Consider the following 20,823-nt stretch of genomic DNA (forward strand, 5'->3'; position numbering starts at 1 on the left):
GCGAGGCAGTGGGAATAGAGAAAGCAGAGATGGAAAGTTACATTTTATAAAAGAAGCATTTTCACTTGTTTATTGGAATTTTTGGAAAAGAATTACAATTTGAAGTAACTAATGACTTTATTAATGCTCCTCTGTCTGTGCCTTTGAAGGTTCCAGCTTCTGCTACCTAATGGACCAAAGAAAGCTATCATAAACTGGCAGAGAGTTTCTCACCTATACTTATGGTCGACCATCAATTGAAAGTCATTTTCTGAGGTTCCTCATGCACCTCATCTCTTGGTCCAAAAATTCTTCTCTCAAATCTCATGACTGAGGCAAGTTAATTTAATTGATTTGATTTTATAACTTCATGTTTTGTAGGTTTTGCCCTTCTTGTCTCCCTACTGAAACAAGTCACTGGATCCTGAGCTGTGAAATCAAGGTCCTGCCTATTCTCTCAAACCTGTGGCGATTGCAGACTGTTGCAAGAAACATGAGGTTGTGATAGTATGTAGGTGATTTTAACATTCCACATATTGGCAGGGACACCCATACTGTAAAAGTACTAGATGGGATAGTTTGTCAAATGTGTTTAGGAAAGTTTCCTAATCAGTACATGGAAGTCCCAACTAGACAGAATGCGGTATTAAATCTCCTGTAAGACAGGGCAGATGACAGAAGTTTGAGTAGGGGAACACTTTGCATCTACTGATCATAATGTTATTAGTTTCAAAGTAATTATGGAGAAAGATATCTCTGGTCCTCATGTTGAGATTCTAAATTGGAGAGAGGACAACTTTGATGGTATCAGAAAGGATCTGGCAAGTATGGATTGGGACAATCTGTTTTCTGGCAAAGGTGTACTTGGTACGTCTTAAAAAGTGAAATTTTGAGAGCACAGAGCTTGTGTTTGTCTGTCAGAATAAAAGACAAGGATAACAGGTGCAGGGAACTTTGGTTTTTGGGACATGTTGAGGCCCTGATTAAGGAAAAAGGAGGTTCATAGCAGGTATAAGCAGGGAGGAACTTGAGGAGCATAAGAAATTCAATAGAACGTTTAAAAAAGAAACCATGAGGTTGCTCGAGCAGACAAGGTGAAGGGGAATCCTAATGGCTCCTACAGATATATTCAGAGCAAGGGACAAAATTGGCCCTCTGGAAGGTCAGAATGGTAATCCATACATGGAGCCAAAAGAAGTGGGGGAGATCTTAAATGGATTTTTTTGCATCTGTATTTACTTGAGAGATAGACACAGAGTCCATAGGAGTGAGGCAAAGCAGCAGCAAGGTCATGGACCCTATACAGATTACAGAGGAGGAGGTGTTTGCTGTTTTGAGACAAATTAGGGTGGACAAATCCTCAGGGTCTGATGAGGTGTTCCCTCGAACCCTGTATAAGGCAAGTGCAGAAATTCCAGGGATCCTAGCAGAGATATTTAAATCAGCTTTAGCGAAGGATGAGGTACTGGAGGACTGGAGGATAGCCGATGTTGTTCAGCTGTTTAAGAAAGGCTCTGAGAATAAGCCAGGAAATTGTAGGACAATGAGCCTGACATCAGTAGTGGGAAAGTTACTGGAAGGTATCCTAAAGGACTGCACATATGAGTATTTGGATAGGCATGGACTGATTAGGGATATCAGCATGGCTTTGTGTATGCTAGGTCATGTCCTGTCAATCTTATAGAGTTTTTGAGGAAGTTACCAGGAAAGTTAATGAAGGCAAGGCAGTGGATGTGCTCTACATGAACTTTAGCAAGACATTTGACAAGGTCCTGCATAGGAAGTTCTCAAGAAGGTTCAGCATTCAAGATGAGGCAGTAACTTGGATTAAACATTGGCTTTGTGGGAGAAATCAGAGAGTGGTGGTACATGGTTGCCTCTCTGACTGGAGGCCTGTGACCAGTGGAGTGACACAGGGATCGGTGTTGGGTCCATTGTTGTTTGTCATCTAGATCAATGATCTGGATGATAATGTGATTAATTGGATCAACAAATCTGTGCATGACACCAAGATTGGGGATGCAGTGGACAGTGACGAAGACTATCAAAGCTTGCAAAGGGAACTGGACCAGATGGAAAACAGGCTGAAAAATGGCAGATGCAATTTAATGCCAACAAGTGTGAGGTGTTGAACTTTGGGAGGATCAACCAAGGAAAGTCTTACACAGTGAGTGGTAGGGAACTGAGGAGTGTGGTGGAACAAAGGGATCTGGGAATACAGATACATAATTCATTGAAATTAGTATCACAGATAGATAGGGTCATAAAAAATGTTTAGCACATTGGCCTGCATAGATCAAAATATTGAGTACAGGGGTTGGGATGTTATATTGAAGTTGTATAAGTCATCGATGAGGCCTAATTTGGAGTATTGTGTGTAGTTTTGGTCACCTACCTACAGGGATGATGTAAATAAGGTTGAACGAGTACAGAGAAAATTTACGAGGATGTTGCTGGGACTAGAGGACCTGAGTTATAAGGAGAGATTGAAAAGATTAGAACTGTATTCTTTAGAACATAGAAGATTGAGGGGAGATTTGATAGAGGTATACAAAATTATGAAGGGTATACATAGGGTAAATACAACCACTGAGGTTGGATGAGGCTACAACTAGTGGTAATGAGTTAGAGGTGAAAGGCAAAATGCTAAAGGGGAATGTGAGGGGAAAACTTCTTCATTCAGAGGGTGGTGAGAGTGTGGAACAAGCTGCCATTGGAAGTGATAGATGCAATTTCAATTTCAACGTTTAAGGAAAGTTTAGGTAGGATCATGGATGGAAGGGGAATGGAGAGATAAGGTCTGGGTGCAGGTTGTAGGCAATAGGCAGTTTAAATAGTTTGACATGGACTAGATGGGCTGAAGGGCCTGTTTCTGTGCTGTACTTTTCTATAAACTCTAATAGGTAAAAGCTGATGACATTTCTCATGTCCTAGGCATTGTTATTCAACACATTGTGTAAACCAGTGTGATTTTTTTCACCCTGTAGCAAGAGATTAATTTTATTTGTCACACAAACATTGAAACATTAAAGCACACAGTGAAATGTGCTGTTTTGTGTCAATGACCAACACAGTCCGAAGATGAGCTTGGGTCACCTCTCAAGTGTCGCCATGTTTCTGGCGCCAACATAGCACGCCCACAACTCACTAAAATAGCACGCCCACAACTCACTAACGTAGCACGCCCACAACTTACTAACCGTAACCTGTACATCTTCAGAATGTGGGAAGAAAGCAGAGCCCCAGGAGGAAACCCACTCGGTCACAGGGAGAGTGGCGGGAATTGAACCCTCATTGCTGGTGCTGGAAAGCTTTACGTAACTGCTATGTTACCATGGCAACCTGAACTCATAAAAGCTACCTGATCATTTCATCCACCCCAATTAGATTCTAGGCTGCATCTCACTCCTCCGTTTCTGGAAATCTAAACACGGCCTCCCACTTCAATCACTTGGGTTATATAGTATAACTTCTCTGTATTTATAATTCTGAGACAGCACACACAAGGGTCCGACTTGAAATATCTCTGACAAGAGAGAGTCCAACTCTTAGAACCTCCTTCTCCAACAGAATTGTGGGAGCATCTTTGGGGTGGAACAGTTAAAGGTGGTAGCTCACCATTCTCAAGGGTGGTTATGGAGGAGTATCAAATACTGGCCTGAAATGCTCAAAACTTGTAAATGAATGGAAGAATATACCCACCTTCCCTTCAAACCTGCAGTTATAATTCCAGCCTACTCTAATGCAAGTAGAATTTTATTCAAATCCCCTTTAATTTGGTTCCCATCAGTAACTCAATCCTGAATGTACATTATTTTATTTTGATCTTGTGACCACTGTTACCATTGCTGACTCCCCCACCATGGACATCCTCGAGTGCCACCACCGACCAGATACACCGCTGGACCATCACAGACACGTTGCGGCTGAGAGAGATTCAGTCTCTCACTTGCTCTGGTGACCACAGTCCCCCTGTGCTCCATGAACTCTTTGAGCCACTGCCCTCAGAAAGGAGGTACAGGAGCAACAGGACTGGCAGACAACTTCTCCCCTTAGGCTGTGAGACCACCAAGGTCTCGTCACTAGGACAGCGAACCGTTTACTGTCTACCAGTTCTGCAAACTTCATGCAATTTTGAATTATATTTTATTAACATTTATGGTGATATTTTGTTTTATGTGCTGTGTGTGATATTTGTTTTGTGGGTGCACTGTGGTCCAGAGGAATGATGTTTCATTTGGTTGTATATACGTACAGTCAGATGACAATAAACTTGAACTGAACTTAAACCAGTACACAGTATCTATGTATCTGGCAGTGAGTAGATCATGCTTGATGCCCTCAAAGCCTTTCCAGCATCAGGAGTGTGATGGAACACTCAGCATTCACTTGGACGAGAGCAGTCCCAGCAGCACATAACAAATTTGAGCTCAGTCAGGGCAAGGCAGCTCAGACATCACTCCAAAATCCATTCTCCTCACCACAGGGATCAGCACTACCTGGAAGTTCCCCTTTGAGCCACACCATTGAGGCCCTCCATTGGATGGTTGGGGTTGACCATGGATGTTGCATCCCAGCTGTCTGCGTTAGTTGATACGCAAGCCAGGACAGTACGACATGGAGAGTAAGCTGTTGATACACAGGCCAGGACAGTACGACATGGAGAGCGAGCTGTTGATACACAGGCCAGGACAGTACGACATGGAGAGCGGCTGTTGATACACAGGCCAGGACAGTACAACATGGAGAGCAAGCTGTTGATACGCAGGCCAGGACAGTACGACATGGAGAACAAGCTGTTGATACACAAGCCAGGACAGTACGACATGGAGAGTGAGCTGTTGATACACAGGCCAGGACAGTACGACATGGAGAGTGAGCTGTTGATACACAAGCCAGGACAGTACGACATGGAGAGTGAGCTGTTGATACACAGGCCAGGACAGTACGACATGGAGAGCAAGCTGTTGATACACAGGCCAGGACAGTACAACATGGAGAGTGAGCTGTTGATACACAGGCCAGGACAGTACGACATGGAGAGCAAGCTGTTGATACACAGGCCAGGACAGTACGATATGGAGAATAAGCTGTTGATACACAGGCCAGGACAGTACGACATGGAGAATAAGCTGTTGATACACAAGCCAGGACAGTACGACATGGAGAGTGAGCTGTTGATACACAGGCCAGGACAGTACGACATGGAGAGCAAGCTGTTGATACACAGGCCAGGACAGTACGATATGGAGAATAAGCTGTTGATACACAGGCCAGGACAGTACGACATGGAGAATAAGCTGTTGATACACAAGCCAGGACAGTACGACATGGAGAGCGAGCTGTTGATACACAGGCCAGGACAGTACGGCATGGAACGCAAGCTGTTGATACACAGGCCAGGACAGTACGACATGGAGAGCGAGCTGTTGATACACAGGCCAGGACAGTACGACATGGAGAGCGGCTGTTGATACACAGGCCAGGACAGTACAACATGGAGAGCAAGCTTTTGATACGCAGGCCAGGACAGTACGACATGGAGAACAAGCTGTTGAAACACAAGCCAGGACAGTACGACATGGAGAGTGAGCTGTTGATACACAGGCCAGGACAGTACGACATGGAGAGTGAGCTGTTGATACACAAGCCAGGACAGTACGACATGGAGAGTGAGCTGTTGATACACAGGCCAGGACAGTACGACATGGAGAGCAAGCTGTTGATACACAGGCCAGGACAGTACGACATGGAGAGTAAGCTGTTGCCCATCCAGCAGGCTCTCCTTCTCCACGCAGCTGATGAATCCAAATGAACAGCAGAGACCAATGCAGTTTGGCACAGCAGTGTCATTGGAGTTACCAGTCAGCATTGAACTCTGTGTAGGACTGCCACAGGGACTTTTCTTTGGGGTTTACTCCTGAAGCCTTCCCCATGAGCGGGTACAGCTGCAAGGCAGTGGGGGTTTGAGATCAGAGTTTTCCTTCTCCTAGATGAACTGCCTACCATGGCTGACAAGCCCCATCTGCCCAGAATGACTTGTTTTAAGGCTCCAGTAGCCTCCCTTTGCCCCTTCTCCTGTCAGTAGAATTGGTTCCACTGGGCTTAGTAGCTAAACTACATGTGAAGACCAGGACAAGCAACAGGAATTCTGCAGATGCTGGAAATTCAAGCATGACCAGGAGCTGGACTTGGTTATTTGAGACACAGGCCGTTGCAAGAATTTAATAGGTAGTGAGAGCTCATCTCCACCTCCTCCCCCGGCTATGACCAGTGTCACCCCACATCCTGAAATACAGTATATCAGTGTTCCTTCGTTGTCACCTGCGTCTAACTCTTGGAGCACCTTCTCCAACAGCACTGTGGGAATGCTTTGGATGAAATATTACAACAGTTCAGACGGAGACACAAGAGACAGCAGATGCTGGAATCCAGACCAACTCTGGAGGAACTCTGCAGTCGAGCAGCCTCTGTAGGGGGAAGAAATTGTCGATATTTCCGGTTGAGACCTGGGTAAAGACTGACCTGAAACATCTTCAAGGATGCTGCTTGCCCTATTGACTTTGTCCAGAAGATTGCTTGTTGTTAACTCAAGAAGGCAGACACAGATGATCAATAAATGTTGGACGGTGATTCTCATGCCCTTGGAATGAATAAAATGTATACTCCCCCCCTTCAAACCCTCAATTATATTTTAGTCCACAACTCACTAGTGCAGGGATTTTAGATAAATGTCCCCCAATCAGATTCCATTCTGTAACTTGCCCCCTTGTTTACATTATAAGGCAACAGGTAGCATGTCGCTCTACAGCGCCAGTGACCCGGGTTCAAATCCCGCTGCTGTGCGCGTGGGTTTCCTCTGGATGCTCTGGTTTCTTCCCATAGTGCAATGATGTACCGGTTTGTAGGCTAGTTGGTCATTGTAAATTGTCCTGCGGTTAAGCTAGGGTTAAGTACTGGGCTCTGGGCTGCTGGGCAGTGTGGCTCGTTGGGTCAGAAGAGCCTGTGTACACTGTATCTCCAAATAAGTTTCTTAAAACGAATCCATTGCACTCACCTCCCAACTGCCTGTATCAGTGTCTGTTGTGTTCCTAGTGTACTGAGCAGACTGATCCCAGAATTCTGTTTCCTGTGTTAGGTTCTGTCTGCAGGCGGAGCTCTGCGCACCCTGGCTGCTGAGGATCACCCAATGGGAGCCGATGGGATGTACAACAAGTTACGGATGTTGAACGTACCGCCGGGGAGCTGGGGAGCACGGTCAGGCTGGTACCAGGGAACCTCAGTGGGAGGACAGGCCAGTGCAGGTAATGCCAGTGACTCGGCACAAAGATATGTCTCCATAAGGTATCAGAGCAGAATTAAGCCATTCAGCCCATCAAGTCTGCCATTCAATCATGGCTGAAATACTTTCCCTTTCAACTCCATTTTCTTTCCTTCTCCTCATAACCTCTGATGCCTATACAAGTCAAAACCTATCAAACTCTGCTTTAAATATACCCAATTACTTGGCCTTACTCCACACCCGTCTGTGGCACTGAATTCCACAGATTCAACACCCTCCTCCTCATCTCTGTTCTAAAGCAACAATGCTTGTGTTCTCGGGCTGTGCCCTCTGGTCCAACATTTTCCCGCTATTGGAAACATCCTCTCCATGTCCAATCTATCTAGGTCTTTCAATATTCTGAAGGATTCCCCTCATTCTTCTAAGCACCAGCGAGTACAGGCCCAGAGCCCTCAAATACTCTTTTCACGTTAACCCTTTCATTGCTGAGGTGATGATTGTGAAGCCCCGTTGGGCCCTCTCTAATGCTGGCACATCCTTCCTTAGATATGGGGTCCAAAACTGTTCACAGTGCTCCAAATGCAGGCTGTGAGTCCTCACCACATTTCAACAGTTTGAAGAGTGGTGGACCTGAATCTGGAAGGTGGGATGAGGGCCGGATGGAACCTATTTGCCGGACGTTGATCTGATAAGCCAGGTAGTCTTCTCCAGCGATAATATTTTCTCTGCTGCCTGTGGACAGACCAGGTTGTAGTTCTGTTCCTGTTTACTGCAGGTTCATGTCCCACTTCAGGAGCCTGAACACAAGGTGCTTCTCCCTCTCTGCGCAGAGCAGTGGGATGGTGCTATTGGAGGTTCAGATGTAAAACAGAGGCCTTACCTTCTCCCACAGGGGGAAATCTCCCCGTGTCCTTCCCTTCTCCCACAGGGGGAAATCTTGCTGTGTCCTTCCCTTCTCTCACAGGGGGAAATCTCCCCCTGTCCTTCCCTTCTCCCACCGGGGGAAATCTCCCGGTGTCCTTACCTTCTCCCACGGGGGAAATCTCCCCGTATCCTTACCTTCTCCCACAGGGGGAAATCTCCCCGAGTCCTTCCCCTCGCCCACAGGGGGAAATCTCCCCGTGTCCTTCCCTTCTCCTACAGGAGGAAATCTCCCCGTGTCCTTCCCTTCTCCCACAGGGGGAAATCTTGCTGTGTCCTTCCCTTCTCTCACAGGGGGAAATCTCCCCCTGTCCTTCCCTTCTCCCACAGGGGGAAATCTCCCCCTGTCCTTCCCTTCTCCCACCGGGGGAAATCTCCCCGTGTCCTTACCTTCTCCCACAGGGGGAAATCTTCCGGTGTCCTTACCTTCTCCCACGGGGGAAATCTCCCCGTATCCTTACCTTCTCCCACAGGGGGAAATCTCCCCGTGTCCTTCCCTTCTCCCACAGGAGGAAATCTCCCTGTGTCCTTACCTTCTCCCACAGGGGAAATCTCCCAGTGTCCTTCCCCTCACCCACAGGGGGAAATCTCCCCCTGCCCTTCCCCTCTCCCACAGGGGGAAATCTCCCCCTGTCCTTACCCTCTCCCACAGGGGGAAATCTGCCCGTGTCCTTCCCTTCTCCCACAGGGGGAAATCTGCCCGTGTCCTTACCTTCTCCCAAGGGGGAAAATCTCCCCCCGTCCTTCCCTTCTCCCACAGGAGGAAATCTCCCCCCACCCTTCCCTTCTCCCACAGGGGGAAATCTCCCCCCGTCCTTCCCTTCTCCCACCAGGGGAAATCTCCCATGTCCTTCCCTTCTCCCACAGGGGAAATCTCCCTGTGTCCTTATCTTCTCCCACCGGGGGAAATCTCCCCGTATCCTTACCCTCTCCCACAGGGGGAAATCTCCCTGTCCTTCCCTTCTCCCACAGGGGGAAATGTCCCCATGTCCTTCCCCTCTCCTACAGGGGGAAATCTCCCCGTATCCTTACCTTCTCCCACAGGGGAAAATCTCCCCGTGTCCTTACCCTCTCCCACAGGGGGAAATCTCCCCCTGTCCTTGTCTTCTCCCGCAGTGGGAAATCTCTCTGTCCAATATTTTTCCCTCAACTGAGAATTGTAAGTATAGATAAATCCAGCTTCCAACATGCTTCTGGAAAGCTGCTCTGTCTGCAACAGTCAGAAAAGTATATTGACTGTGGAGTATTCTCTCTGGGATTTAGACCATCGGACCTGGAACTGATTATTACAGGAACGTGTTGAGCTGAACTAATTAAAATAATAAGTAAAGGTCTATTTGCATCCCTTCTGCCTACACAATGGCCACATCGCTCCATCCTCTGCACATTCATGAGCCTATCTGAGAGCCTCTATTGTATTTGCCACCACCATCATCCCAGGCAAAGCATTCCAGGCACCTCCCACTTTTGATGTAAAGAACCTGCCTCCCCTACCCACCCCTACCCCCCCAACAGGAAAGATAACAATAAGATTGAAAACGTACAAAGAAACTTTACAATAATATTGCTGGGACTTGAGGACCTGAGTGGTAGGGAAAGGTTAGGACTTTATTACCTGGGGTGTAGGAGAATGAGGGGATATTTGATGGAGGTGTACAAAATTATGAGGGCTACAAATACAAGCAGGCTTCTTCAGCTGAAGACTCGAACTCGAGGTCATCGGTTAAGGGTGAAAGGGGAACCTGAGGGGGAACTTCTTCACTCAGAGGGTGGCGAGAGTGTGGAATGATCTGCCAGTGGAAGTGGTGGTTGTGGGTTTGATTGCAACATTTAGGAGAAGTTTGGATAAGTACATGGGTGGTAGGTGTATGGAGGTCTTTGGTCCAGGTGCAGGTCAATGGGACTTTGTGGAATCACGGTTCAGCATGGACTAGATGGGCCAAAGGGCCTGTTTCTGTGCTGTAGTGCTCTATGCCTCTGACTCTATTCCCTTTTTACTTAGCCCCTCTCACATTAATGCATGCCCGCTAGTATTAGGCAGGATTGATAGAAATATTGCTCCGTAAGCACAGGTTGTTTTCCCTGATGACAGTGGATGTTTCCATGGTGACCCACCAGCCAGTAGGATATTACGCTGTATGACGTGGCCCTGGACTTCTTTTGCAGCCACAGCTGGACATCCCTTGTGGCTTTCATGGTCACATGGCCATTAGCCCGATCCGTACACCCACCCTCCAGCCCTGCCCCTGAATTGTTCAACAAGCCGTTGGACCAGTTCACAGAAACTGCTGGAGACAGAGCAGGGAGCGACGTTGCTGCTGGAAACTGGACGATAAGTTCCAATTGTTAATTTTCCAGGTCCTCTGGTTCCAGACTGTCTTTCACTGTCATTCACACCCCACCTCCCACTTTGCTGCCAAAGGATGGCTTGAGTTACCTGTCCATTCTCGCTCCTATTCTGTATCATAACTTTAAACTATCTTATTTGTCTGGGAGAGGCTGCGATCAGAAATGCTAAACTTTATTTGTCTCTCCATAGATGCAGCCTGACCTACTGAATGTTCCTAGCACTTTTGCTTTTTTTATTTCAGGTTTCTGGTGTCTGCAGCTTTTTGGTTGTCATTTAAACTTTGACTAACATTGTCCTGTTGTTTCCTGAGTAGTTGGTTTATCTTATTTAGAGATACCATGTGAATCAGGCCCTCCCAGCCCAACGAGCCTCACCACCCAGAAGCCTGCCTATTTAACCCTAGACTAATCACAGGACAATTTACAACGACCAATTAACCTACTAACCGGTAATCCTTTGGACTGTCGGAGAAACGGGAGCACCTGGAAAAATAATCCACGCAGTCACGGGAAAGACGTACAAACTCCTTACAGAGGAAGCCGGAATAGAACTCCTAACTCTGATGCCCTGAGCTGTAATAGTGTCACTCTACCTGCTATGTTACTGTGGCGCCCATGGTTACAGCGGTTGTGCTTATTTTGCTTGAGGTTCCTGCACCTTGCGGATGCCCTCTTAGCAATCATACTGTGCACCATGTTGGCCTGAATTGGCTATAGTGCAGAGGAGTAAGGTGGCCAACAGTGGCCTGACTTTGGCCTCTCCTGCTTTCCCCTGGTCCTGCAGGCTGAGTGTGTGGTCGGTCACTTCTAGTTCCGTGGGTGACACTGTTACCCCTGAGTAGGCTCCCTCAAGCTTTTCCCGGGGTGGAAATGGTTAACATGAGAAGGCATCATTTTAAGGTGATTGGAGTATGGGGGCAGGACATCAGAAGTAAATCCCTTACACAGAGAGTGGTGGGTGTGTGGAGCCTCCTGCCAGGGGTGCTGGTAGAGGCAGATACATTAGGGGCATTTAGGAGACTCTTAGATAGGCACATGGATGAGAGAGAGGTGGAGGACTATGTAGGAGGGAAGGGTTAGATTGATCATAGAGTAGTTAAAACATTGTGGGTGAAGGCTAGGAGCTGGACTTGGTCGCCGAGGCTATTTGATACACATGTACCTGGGAGCATTCAATAGACAGTGGGAGCTTATCCTCGCTACTCTCTCCCTGGCTATGACAACCTGAAGGAACCCTGCTGTCTGTAATTGTGAAGATTCTGCACCCACAGAAAGAAAAATGGAGGACTATGTAGGAGGGAAGGGCTAGATTGCTCTTGGAGAAAGTCACAACGTCATGGGTCAAAGGGCCTGTATTATTTTGTAATGTTCGGTGCTCCATGGACTCTAAAGCCAGAGGGGCATAGGTTTAAGGTGGGAGTGGAATGATAGTGAAGGCTAGGCTCACAGAGGAAATGGCAGAGCTGGGTACAATTATGTTTAAAAATGTTTGGATGAGGTACATGCATAGGGAAGGTTTAGAGGGAATTGGGCCAAACACAGGCAAATTGAATTCGGGTAGATAAGTGTCTTGGTCTGTGCTGTGGGTCTCTTTAACTCAAGGGTACACCTTTCATATTTTCATCCTAATGCAGTTTAATTTACCCAACTGAAGGCGAATATCTCAAAACAGAGAACACTCAGCAGGTCAGGCAGCATCTGTGGAGTGGGGCAGATAGTCAAAGTTTTGGGTGACCCTTTATATATACGAGATGTTGAAACTGAGGCCCTTTCTGCTCTCAGGTGGCTGGAAGGCAGTGAACAAGTCATTCTGTAGTGCCCCAGGCAATCTGTATATCTCACTCTTCATTTTGGCAACAGATGGTGCTGCAATCACAACAGCACTGTTAGTGGGATCTTGCTGTGCAAACGGTGGCTTCCGTGTTTCCAATGGCAACAGAGAGATTCCGGTGGTGGTGAAGCTCTTTGGAACATTCTGAGAGGACTTGAGTTACGCTGTTTAAGCTCATCTTCCCTTCTTCTAAGACCAGTACACTTTAGAGAGCTACTTCACTTAACCCAAAGGCGAGGGAGCTTCCTACCAGAGAAACATTGACTGTGCACCCCTCTGCTTTCAAACAGACAGCTGCCAGCAGCTGGAGGTCAGGGGAGAAAGCGGCAGTGGGATCAGCGTGAATGGAGAAGATTCCGATGAGTCCCAGATCCGACTCCAGCTTAAGAGGAAACTCCAGCGAAACCGCACTTCCTTCACACAGGATCAGATCGAGGCGCTGGAGAAAGGTATCACAGGGCCACGCGACTCGTGTAAATAAACACAGAGCAAACCTGACTCCAGAACTTTGCCTTTCCCTCACTGTAGCTCAATACTGCATGACCTCACTTCATTCTTCCGAAGATTAAAGATTAGCTTTAACATGTACATTGAGACATGGAAACATACAGTGAAATGTGTTGTTTGCACCAACGACCAACACAGTCTGAGAATGTGCTGGGGACAGTGCAAATGTCCGGCACCAACAGAGCATGTCCACAACTTACTAACTCCGACTTACCCGTACATCTTTGACCATAAGACACAGAAGCCATATGGACAATCAAGTCTGCTCTGCCATTTCATCATGGTTGATCCATTTTCCCTCTCAACCTCATTCTCCTGGCCTTCTCCTCATAACTTTTCACACCCTGACTAATCAAGAACCTATCAACCTTTACCTTAAATACCCTTAATGACTTGGCCATCACGGTAGCCTGTGGTAATGAATTCCACAGATTTGCCACCCTCTGGCTAAAGAACTTCCTAAATGGACATCCCTCTGTTCTGAGACTGTGCCCTCTGGTCCTACACTCCCCCACTATAGGAACATCCTCTCCACATCCACTCTATCTAGGCCTTTCAACATTCAAAATGTTTCATTGAAATCGCCCCTCATTCAGACCCAGAGCCATCAAACACTCCTCATATGAAAACCCGATTGTTTCCAGAATTATTCTTGTGAACCTGCTCTGAACCCTCTCCAATGTCAGCACATCCTTTCTTAGGTAAGGGGCCCAAAACAACCCTCAATAATCCAAGTGAGGCCTCACCAGTGCCTTATAAAGCCTCAACATTACATCCTTGCTTTTATATTCTAGTCCTCTTGAAGTGAATGCTAACACTGCATTTTGCCTTCCTCATCACAGACTCAACCTGCAAGTTAACCTTTAGGGATTCCTACATGAGGACTTTCAAGTCCCTTTGCACCTCAGCTTTTTGAATTTTCCTCCCATTTAGAAAATAGTCTACGCCTTTATTTCTTTTATCAAAGTGCATGACCATACCCTTCCTGACACTATATTCCATCTACCACTTGTTTGTCCATTCTCATAATCCGTCCATCTGCAGCCTCAACACTATCTGTCCCTCCACCAATTTTTGTATCATCCATAACTTGGCCACAAAGCCATCAATTCTGTAATCCAAATAATTGACACATAACGTAAAAAGAAGCAGTCCCAACACTGAACACCACTGGTCACCAGTGGCCAACCAGAGCAGGCTCCCTTTATTCCCACTCTTTGTCTTCTGCCTATGTTAATCCTCTTTCATTGCTAATATCTTTCCTGAAATACCATGGGTTCTTATCTTGTTAAGCTGTCTCATGTGCAGCATCTTGTCAAAGGCCTTCTGAAAATCCAAGTACATAACATCCACTGATTCCCCTTTGTTTAACCTGCTTGCTATTTCCTCAAAGAATTCCAACAGATTTGTCAGGCAAGATTTTCCCTTAAGGAAACCATGCTGACTTTGGCCAATGTTATCATGTGCCTCCAAGTACCCCAAAACCACAAAACCACATTCTTAACAATTGACTCCAATATCTTCCCAACCACTGAGAACAGGCTTACAGGCCTATAATTTCCTTTCTGCCCCTCTCCCTTCTTGAAGAGTGGAGTGAAATTTACAATTTTCCAATCCTCTGGAACCATGCCAGAACTTAGTGATTCTTGGAAGATCATTACTAATGCTTCTGTAATCTCTTCAGCCTCTTTCAGAACCATGGGATGTAATCCATATGGTCCAGGCAACGTATCTACTTTCTGACTTTTTCAGCTTCCCGAGCACCTTCTCTCTAGTAATAGCAACTGCCATCATTTCTGCCCCAACATACTTGAATTTCTGGCGTACTGCCAGTGATTTCCACAGTGAAGACTGATGCAAAATGCTTATTAAACTTTTCCACCATTTCCTTGCCTCCTCCTTACTACCTCTGCAGTGTTATTTTCCTGTAGTCCAACACCTACTCTCAACTCTTTCGCTCTTTCCATGTCTATAAAAAGTTTTGGTTTCCTCTTTAGAATCTCGAGTGCTGTTCGCCAAAACAGCACCATGTGTTAATTCTCCATCCACATGAGACGATAAGCAACTTTTAGCTTAGTGTCTCTAGGAGAAGGCAGTATATTCAGTGGTGCAACACTCCCTCAGTACTATACTGAAGAGTTAGCCATAGTTCAGAGTGTTCGGATCTGTGGAGAGGGATTTGAACTCTACTCCCTTCCAACTCAAACTGCAACCGACTGAGCCGTATGCAAAGCACAAGGTGAGAGGCAGAAAGAGTGGCTTGAGAAACTGATGATAACCAGTCAGAACAGTAGTGACAGACTCGGGGATAAAGTACAAAACACTAAAAGAGGGGAGTCATAGTCATAGTCATAGTCATACTTTATTGATCCCGGGGGAAATTGGTTTTCGTTACAGTTGCACCATAACTAATAAATAGTAATAGAACCATAAATAGTTAAGTAGTAATATGTAAATTATGCCAGTAAATTATGAAATAAGTCCAGGACCAGCCTATCGGCTCAGGGTGTCTGACCCTCCAAGGGAGGAGTTGTAAAGTTTGATGGCCACAGGCAGGAATGACTTCCTATGACGCTTTGTGTTGCATCTCGGAGGAATGAGTCTCTGGCTGAATGTACTCCTGTGCCCACCCAGTACATTATGTAGTGGATGGGAGACATTGACCAAGATGGCATGCAACTTGGACTGCATCCTCTTGTCAAACACCACCGTCAGAGAGTCCAGTTCCATCCCCACAACATCACCGGCCTTACGAATGAGTTTGTTGATCCTGTTGGTGTCTGCTACCCTCAGCCTGCTGCCCCAGCACACAACAGCAAACATGATAGCACTGGCCACCACAGACTCATAGAACATCCTCAGCATTGTCCGGCAGATGTTAAAGGACCTCAGTCTCCTCAGGAAATAGAGATGGCTCTGACCCTTCTTGTAGACAGCCTCAGTGTTCTTTGACCAGTCCAGTTTATTGTCAATTTGTATCCCCAGGTATTTGTAATCCTCCACCATGTCCACACTGACCCCCTGGATGGAAACAGGGGTCACTGGTACCTTAGCTCTCCTCAGGTCTACCACCAGCTCCTTAGTCTTTTTCACATTAAGCTGCAGATAATTCTGCTCACACCATGTGATGAAGTTTCCTACCGTAGCCCTGTACTCAGCCTCATCTCCCTTGCTGATGCATCCAACTATGGCAGAGTCATCAGAAAACTTCTGAAGATGACAAGACTCTGTGCAGTAGTTGAAGTCCGAGGTGTAAATGGTGAAGAGAAAGGGAGACAAGACAGTCCCCTGTGGAGCCCCAGTGCTGCTGATCACTCTGTCGGACACACAGTGTTGCAAGCACACGTACTGTGGTCTGCCAGTCAGGTAATCAAGAATCCATGACACCAGGGAAGCATCCACCTACATCGCTGTCAGCTTCTCCCCCAGCAGAGCGGGGCGGATGGTGTTGAATACACTGGAGAAGTCAAAAAACATGACCCTCACAGTGCTCGCTGGCTTGTCCAGCTGGGCATAGACACGGTTCAGCAGGTAGACGATGGCATCCTCAACTCCTAGTTGGGGCTGGTAGGCGAACTGGAGGGGATCTAAGTGTGGCCTGACCATAGGCCGGAGCAGCCCCAGAACAAGTCTCTCCATGATGTGGGAGGTCAATGCCACCGGTCTGTAGTCATTGAGGCCACTGGGGCGCGGCGTCTTTGGCACAGGGACAAGGCAGGATGTCTTCCACAGTACAGGACCCCTCCGGAGCCTCAGGCTCAGGTTGAATACATGGCGAGGTAGCGTAAACATCAAATAGTGTAGCTGCTAGCGTAACGCTTTACAGCCCCAGCTGTAAGATGGGGGATCCAGTTCCCCCTGCTGTCGGTAAGGAGTTTTTACGTTCTCCCTGTGACTGTGTGGGTTTCTTTCAGATGCTCTGGTTTCCTCCCACAGTCCAAAGAAGTACAGGCTAGGGTTAGGAGTATGCTGCGTTGGTGCCGGAAGCTTGCCAACACTCGCAGGCTGCCCAGCACAATCCTTGCAAAACGCTGCGTCTCACTGCATATTTCAATGTTCTGATTTACATGTGACAAATAAAGCTAAACTTTAAAAAAAATCTTTAAAATTGTTGTCATTATACCCACCTCTAGCACTTCTTCTGGCAGTTCGCTCCACATACCCATCTCTGTATGACCGCAACAACTTGCTGCTCAGGACCCTTTAAAACGTTTCCCCTCTCACCCTAAGCGCCCTCTAGTTTTAGATTTCCCTACTCTGGGAAAAAGGCTGTGGCTACCCAATTTATCTATGCTGCTCAAGATTTTGTTATCCTCTATAAGGCCATCCCTCGGTCTTCTTTGCTCCAGGGACAACAGTCCTAACTGATTCAGTGCCTCCTTGTAACTCATAGAGTCATAGAAAAGTACAGTGCAGAAACAGGCCCTTTGGCCCATCTAATCCATGCCGGAACTGCTTAAACAGCCTACTCCCATTGACCTGCACTGGGACCATAGCCCTCCATATCCCTACTATCCAGGTACCTACCCAAACTTCTCTTAAGCATTGAAATTGAGCTCACATGCACCACTTGTGCTTCCACTCTCACAACCCTCTGAGTGAAGAAGTTTCCCATCATGTTCCCCTTAAACTTTTCCCCTTTCACCTTTAACCCATGACCTTTGGTTGTAGTCCCACCCAACCTCAGAGGAAAAAGCCTGCTTGCATTTACCCTATCTACACCCCTCATAGGTATACTGTAGACCGAGCCTTAGACTTCACTCACCCCAACACTGAACTGGTTCCACTACCCAGGAACTCACTTTCAAGGACTCCCATCTCATGTTCTTGATATTTATTATTTATTTATTTTTTATTAATAATTTTTGTATTTGGACAGTTTGCTGTCTTTTGGATATTGGTTGTTTGTCCATCGCGTTGTGTGCAAATTTTCATTGCTGTTTCTTTGTATTTACTATGAATACCCATCAGAAAATTGAATCTCAGGGATATATATGAAGACATAAATGTATTTTGATAATACATTTACTTTGCATTTTGAAACCCTCCAGTCCCAATAACATCGTTATGATTCTTTTTTGCTTCTTTCCCAGTTTAACGACATCCTAGAGTAAGTGACTGGAACTGCACGCAATATTTCAAGTGAGGTCTCCCCAAAATTATGACATCTCAACTACCTTTAAGAGCCTGTTATCTCACTAAGAGCCCCCAATGCTCAGTTTCCGAGCCTAGTATTCCACATTTAATTGTTTACTTGCATTTAAGTTCCCTTCTGTGAGGTGCAACCTCTCACCTCTCAATCAACAGTTCAGCTTTCTGGATAGTAGTCTGTCTTTACTTCTCACTGCCTTGGGTAAGAGGTCAACATAATTAAGGACCCCTTCCACCCTGGTCATTGTCCCTTGTCCCCTCCTTCCAGAGCATGTACAGCCAGCCTCAAGGACAGCTTCTATCCTGCTGTTAGAAAACTCTTACAAAGATCTCCCATATGTTAAGAGATGAATTCCTGATCTCTCACTTTACCTAGTCTTGGCCCTTGGGCTTTACTTACTTCACTGCACTTTCTCTGTAACTCTGTGCAGCACGGCAGTGAGTGGTTAGTGCATCATTTTACAATACCAGCTCACGACCACCAGACAGGGTTCAATTCCTGCTGCTGCCCGTAAGGACTTTGTAGTTTCTTCCCATGGCCGTGTGGGCTTCCTCCAGGTGCTCTGGTTTCCTCCTACAATCCAAAGACATGCAGTTAGAGTTGGTGAGTTGTTGGCGCTCTTAAAATGGCAACACTTGTGGGCTGCCCAGCACAATCCTCACTGATTTGATCTGACGCAAACATTGCATTTCACTGTATGTTTCAATGTACGTGTGAGAAATAAAGCTAGTCCTTAAAAACTGTGACACTATATTCTGCACTGTTAATATTCATTAAGAGCACAGAATCAAGTATTACTATTTACAGATTAAAGAGTATGAAAATTTAAGGAGGATTCTGTTAAGAACACTCTGAAGTCTCTGGATGTAAGTTTTTCACTGTATCTCCATATATATGACAATAGAAACCAATTCCATTCCTATTTGCTTTGTGTATTTGAGTATGGAATGTTCTGCTTGCATGGCACGCAAACAAAAACACATATCTCAGTACACATGACAATTAAAAAACAATTACCAATAATAGACCAATTAGCAATTAATTAACTTAGCCATGATGCTACAGTACAATTCCTGGACTACAGCTGGATGCAATCATATGGGATCTGTGGGGAGATGAATCCTAGAGTTAAATGAATTTTACTTTTTCTACAATGGCTCTTGTGTAGGACACACTGTAAACTTGGTTCTTTTTATTTCTTCCTTAAGAATTTGAACGCACTCACTACCCAGATGTCTTTGCCAGAGAAAGGCTAGCAGCCAAAATCGACTTGCCTGAAGCCAGAATACAGGTAACCGGAGAGGGTCGCATGTCACTATGAGTATAAATAACTCAGCATTTCTTCAGTGAGTTGTCTAATCAAATAAGGTCCTCCTTAGATCCTTGTTCAAAGCTTGAAATAAATTTATTATCGAAGTACATAGCTCGGATACTACTTTGAGTCCATTTTCTTGCAGGCATTTATAGGAACAAAATTACAATAGAATTTACACAACAACTATACATTAACAAAGACTGACAAACAACCAATGTACAAAAAAACACAATCTGTGCAAAATAAAAAATAATACTGAGAAAATAAGTTGTAAGAAGTCCTTGAAAGTGAGTCTGTAGGTCATAGAGTCAGTTCAGATTTGTGGTGGTTGAAGCTATCCACATTGGTTCAGGATGAGCTATTGTTAATGCCCACAAGAAAATGATTGTATATGACATATATGTACTTTGGTAATAAATTTACTTTGAACTTTGATCTTTATAAAATGAATACAGGTAACCCCACATTTAATCTTGCCCTGTTATTGTTTTGACCATGCTGTTAAAACACCCCCCATATTAAATGTACCATGCAATGCATGGTCGAGGCAAGCAGAGGTGGAGGTGGGAATGAGGAAGTCACGATGTCTGATTGAAGTGTAAAGTTTGGCTACGGTTTGAGTTGTGGTGGTGGGATCCAGGCCCTTGAGCAGTCCGAGAGCGAGGACTGACCCAATGTTTAAAGTGCTGGGCTAGATTGAAAAGGCCAGGGTGTCGGGACTGCAGGTGAGGGACGGGCTGCTTCTGCCTGGTTCTGCTTGCTGTTCCAAGACGTTTACTCAGCTCTGTGCTGAACTGAGGCTGTGGTCTGCTTTGGCTGCAGTGATGCCTGGCTCCGTGTCTTAAAGCTTCAGTTCTGAATGTTGTTCGTTTGCTTTTATTATTTGCACGGGTTGTGTGCCTTTTCTCCTCTGTTTTGGCAGTCTTTTTTTCAATGGGTTCTTTGTTTTGTGGCTGCCTGTAAGGAGATGAATCTTAAGACTGTATAATGTATACATACTTCGATAATAAATGAACTTTGATGTAAGTGATTTTGGTTTATAATCCGTGATACGCTGCCCGGGGGAGATGGATGCAGCCGAAAGGGAATTGGAATCGGGAAGCATTACAACAATATGAGGAAAGAGGAGAAATGCAGCATTGTACAAAATCTTAGGTGCCCTAGATTTTTTATATGGTTTCAGATGGGATGGCCTCTGCAGAACCCCGGCCTCAACATCATCAAGGCTGTCTGGGATCACCTGGAGAGACAGAAGCAAACAAGATAGCCAAAGCCTGCAGAATAACTGTGGCAAAATCTCCAGGATGCTTGGAACAACCTACTAGTCAATTTTCTTATAAAACTGCACAACAGTGAATCTAAGAGATTGTTACAGTTTAAAAGGGAACGGGTGTTTCACACCAAATATTGATTTGATCTAGTTTTTCACTGTTTACTGCTCTTTATAGTAATTTTTTGATATTTAGAAACTTTTCATTTCATTATTT

The 20,823-nt window shown here is 45.8% G+C and overlaps 1 protein-coding gene across 1 annotated transcript in view; it reads left to right on the forward strand.

Annotated features, from left to right (window-relative positions):
* Positions 1-650: 650 nt before the first annotated feature.
* Positions 651-20,823, forward strand: part of LOC140205471 (paired box protein Pax-6-like) — a 29,120-nt gene continuing 8,947 nt past the window's right edge. The window contains exons 1-4 of the mRNA XM_072273079.1: positions 651-659; positions 7,118-7,283; positions 12,653-12,811; positions 19,230-19,312. Coding sequence (XP_072129180.1) covers positions 651-659; positions 7,118-7,283; positions 12,653-12,811; positions 19,230-19,312 — 417 coding nt within the window. The remainder of the gene's footprint in view (positions 660-7,117; positions 7,284-12,652; positions 12,812-19,229; positions 19,313-20,823) is intronic.

The sequence above is a fragment of the Mobula birostris genome, chromosome 11 (assembly GCF_030028105.1).
Source record: "Mobula birostris isolate sMobBir1 chromosome 11, sMobBir1.hap1, whole genome shotgun sequence".
In the NCBI taxonomy this organism is placed as follows: Eukaryota; Metazoa; Chordata; class Chondrichthyes; order Myliobatiformes; family Myliobatidae; genus Mobula; species Mobula birostris.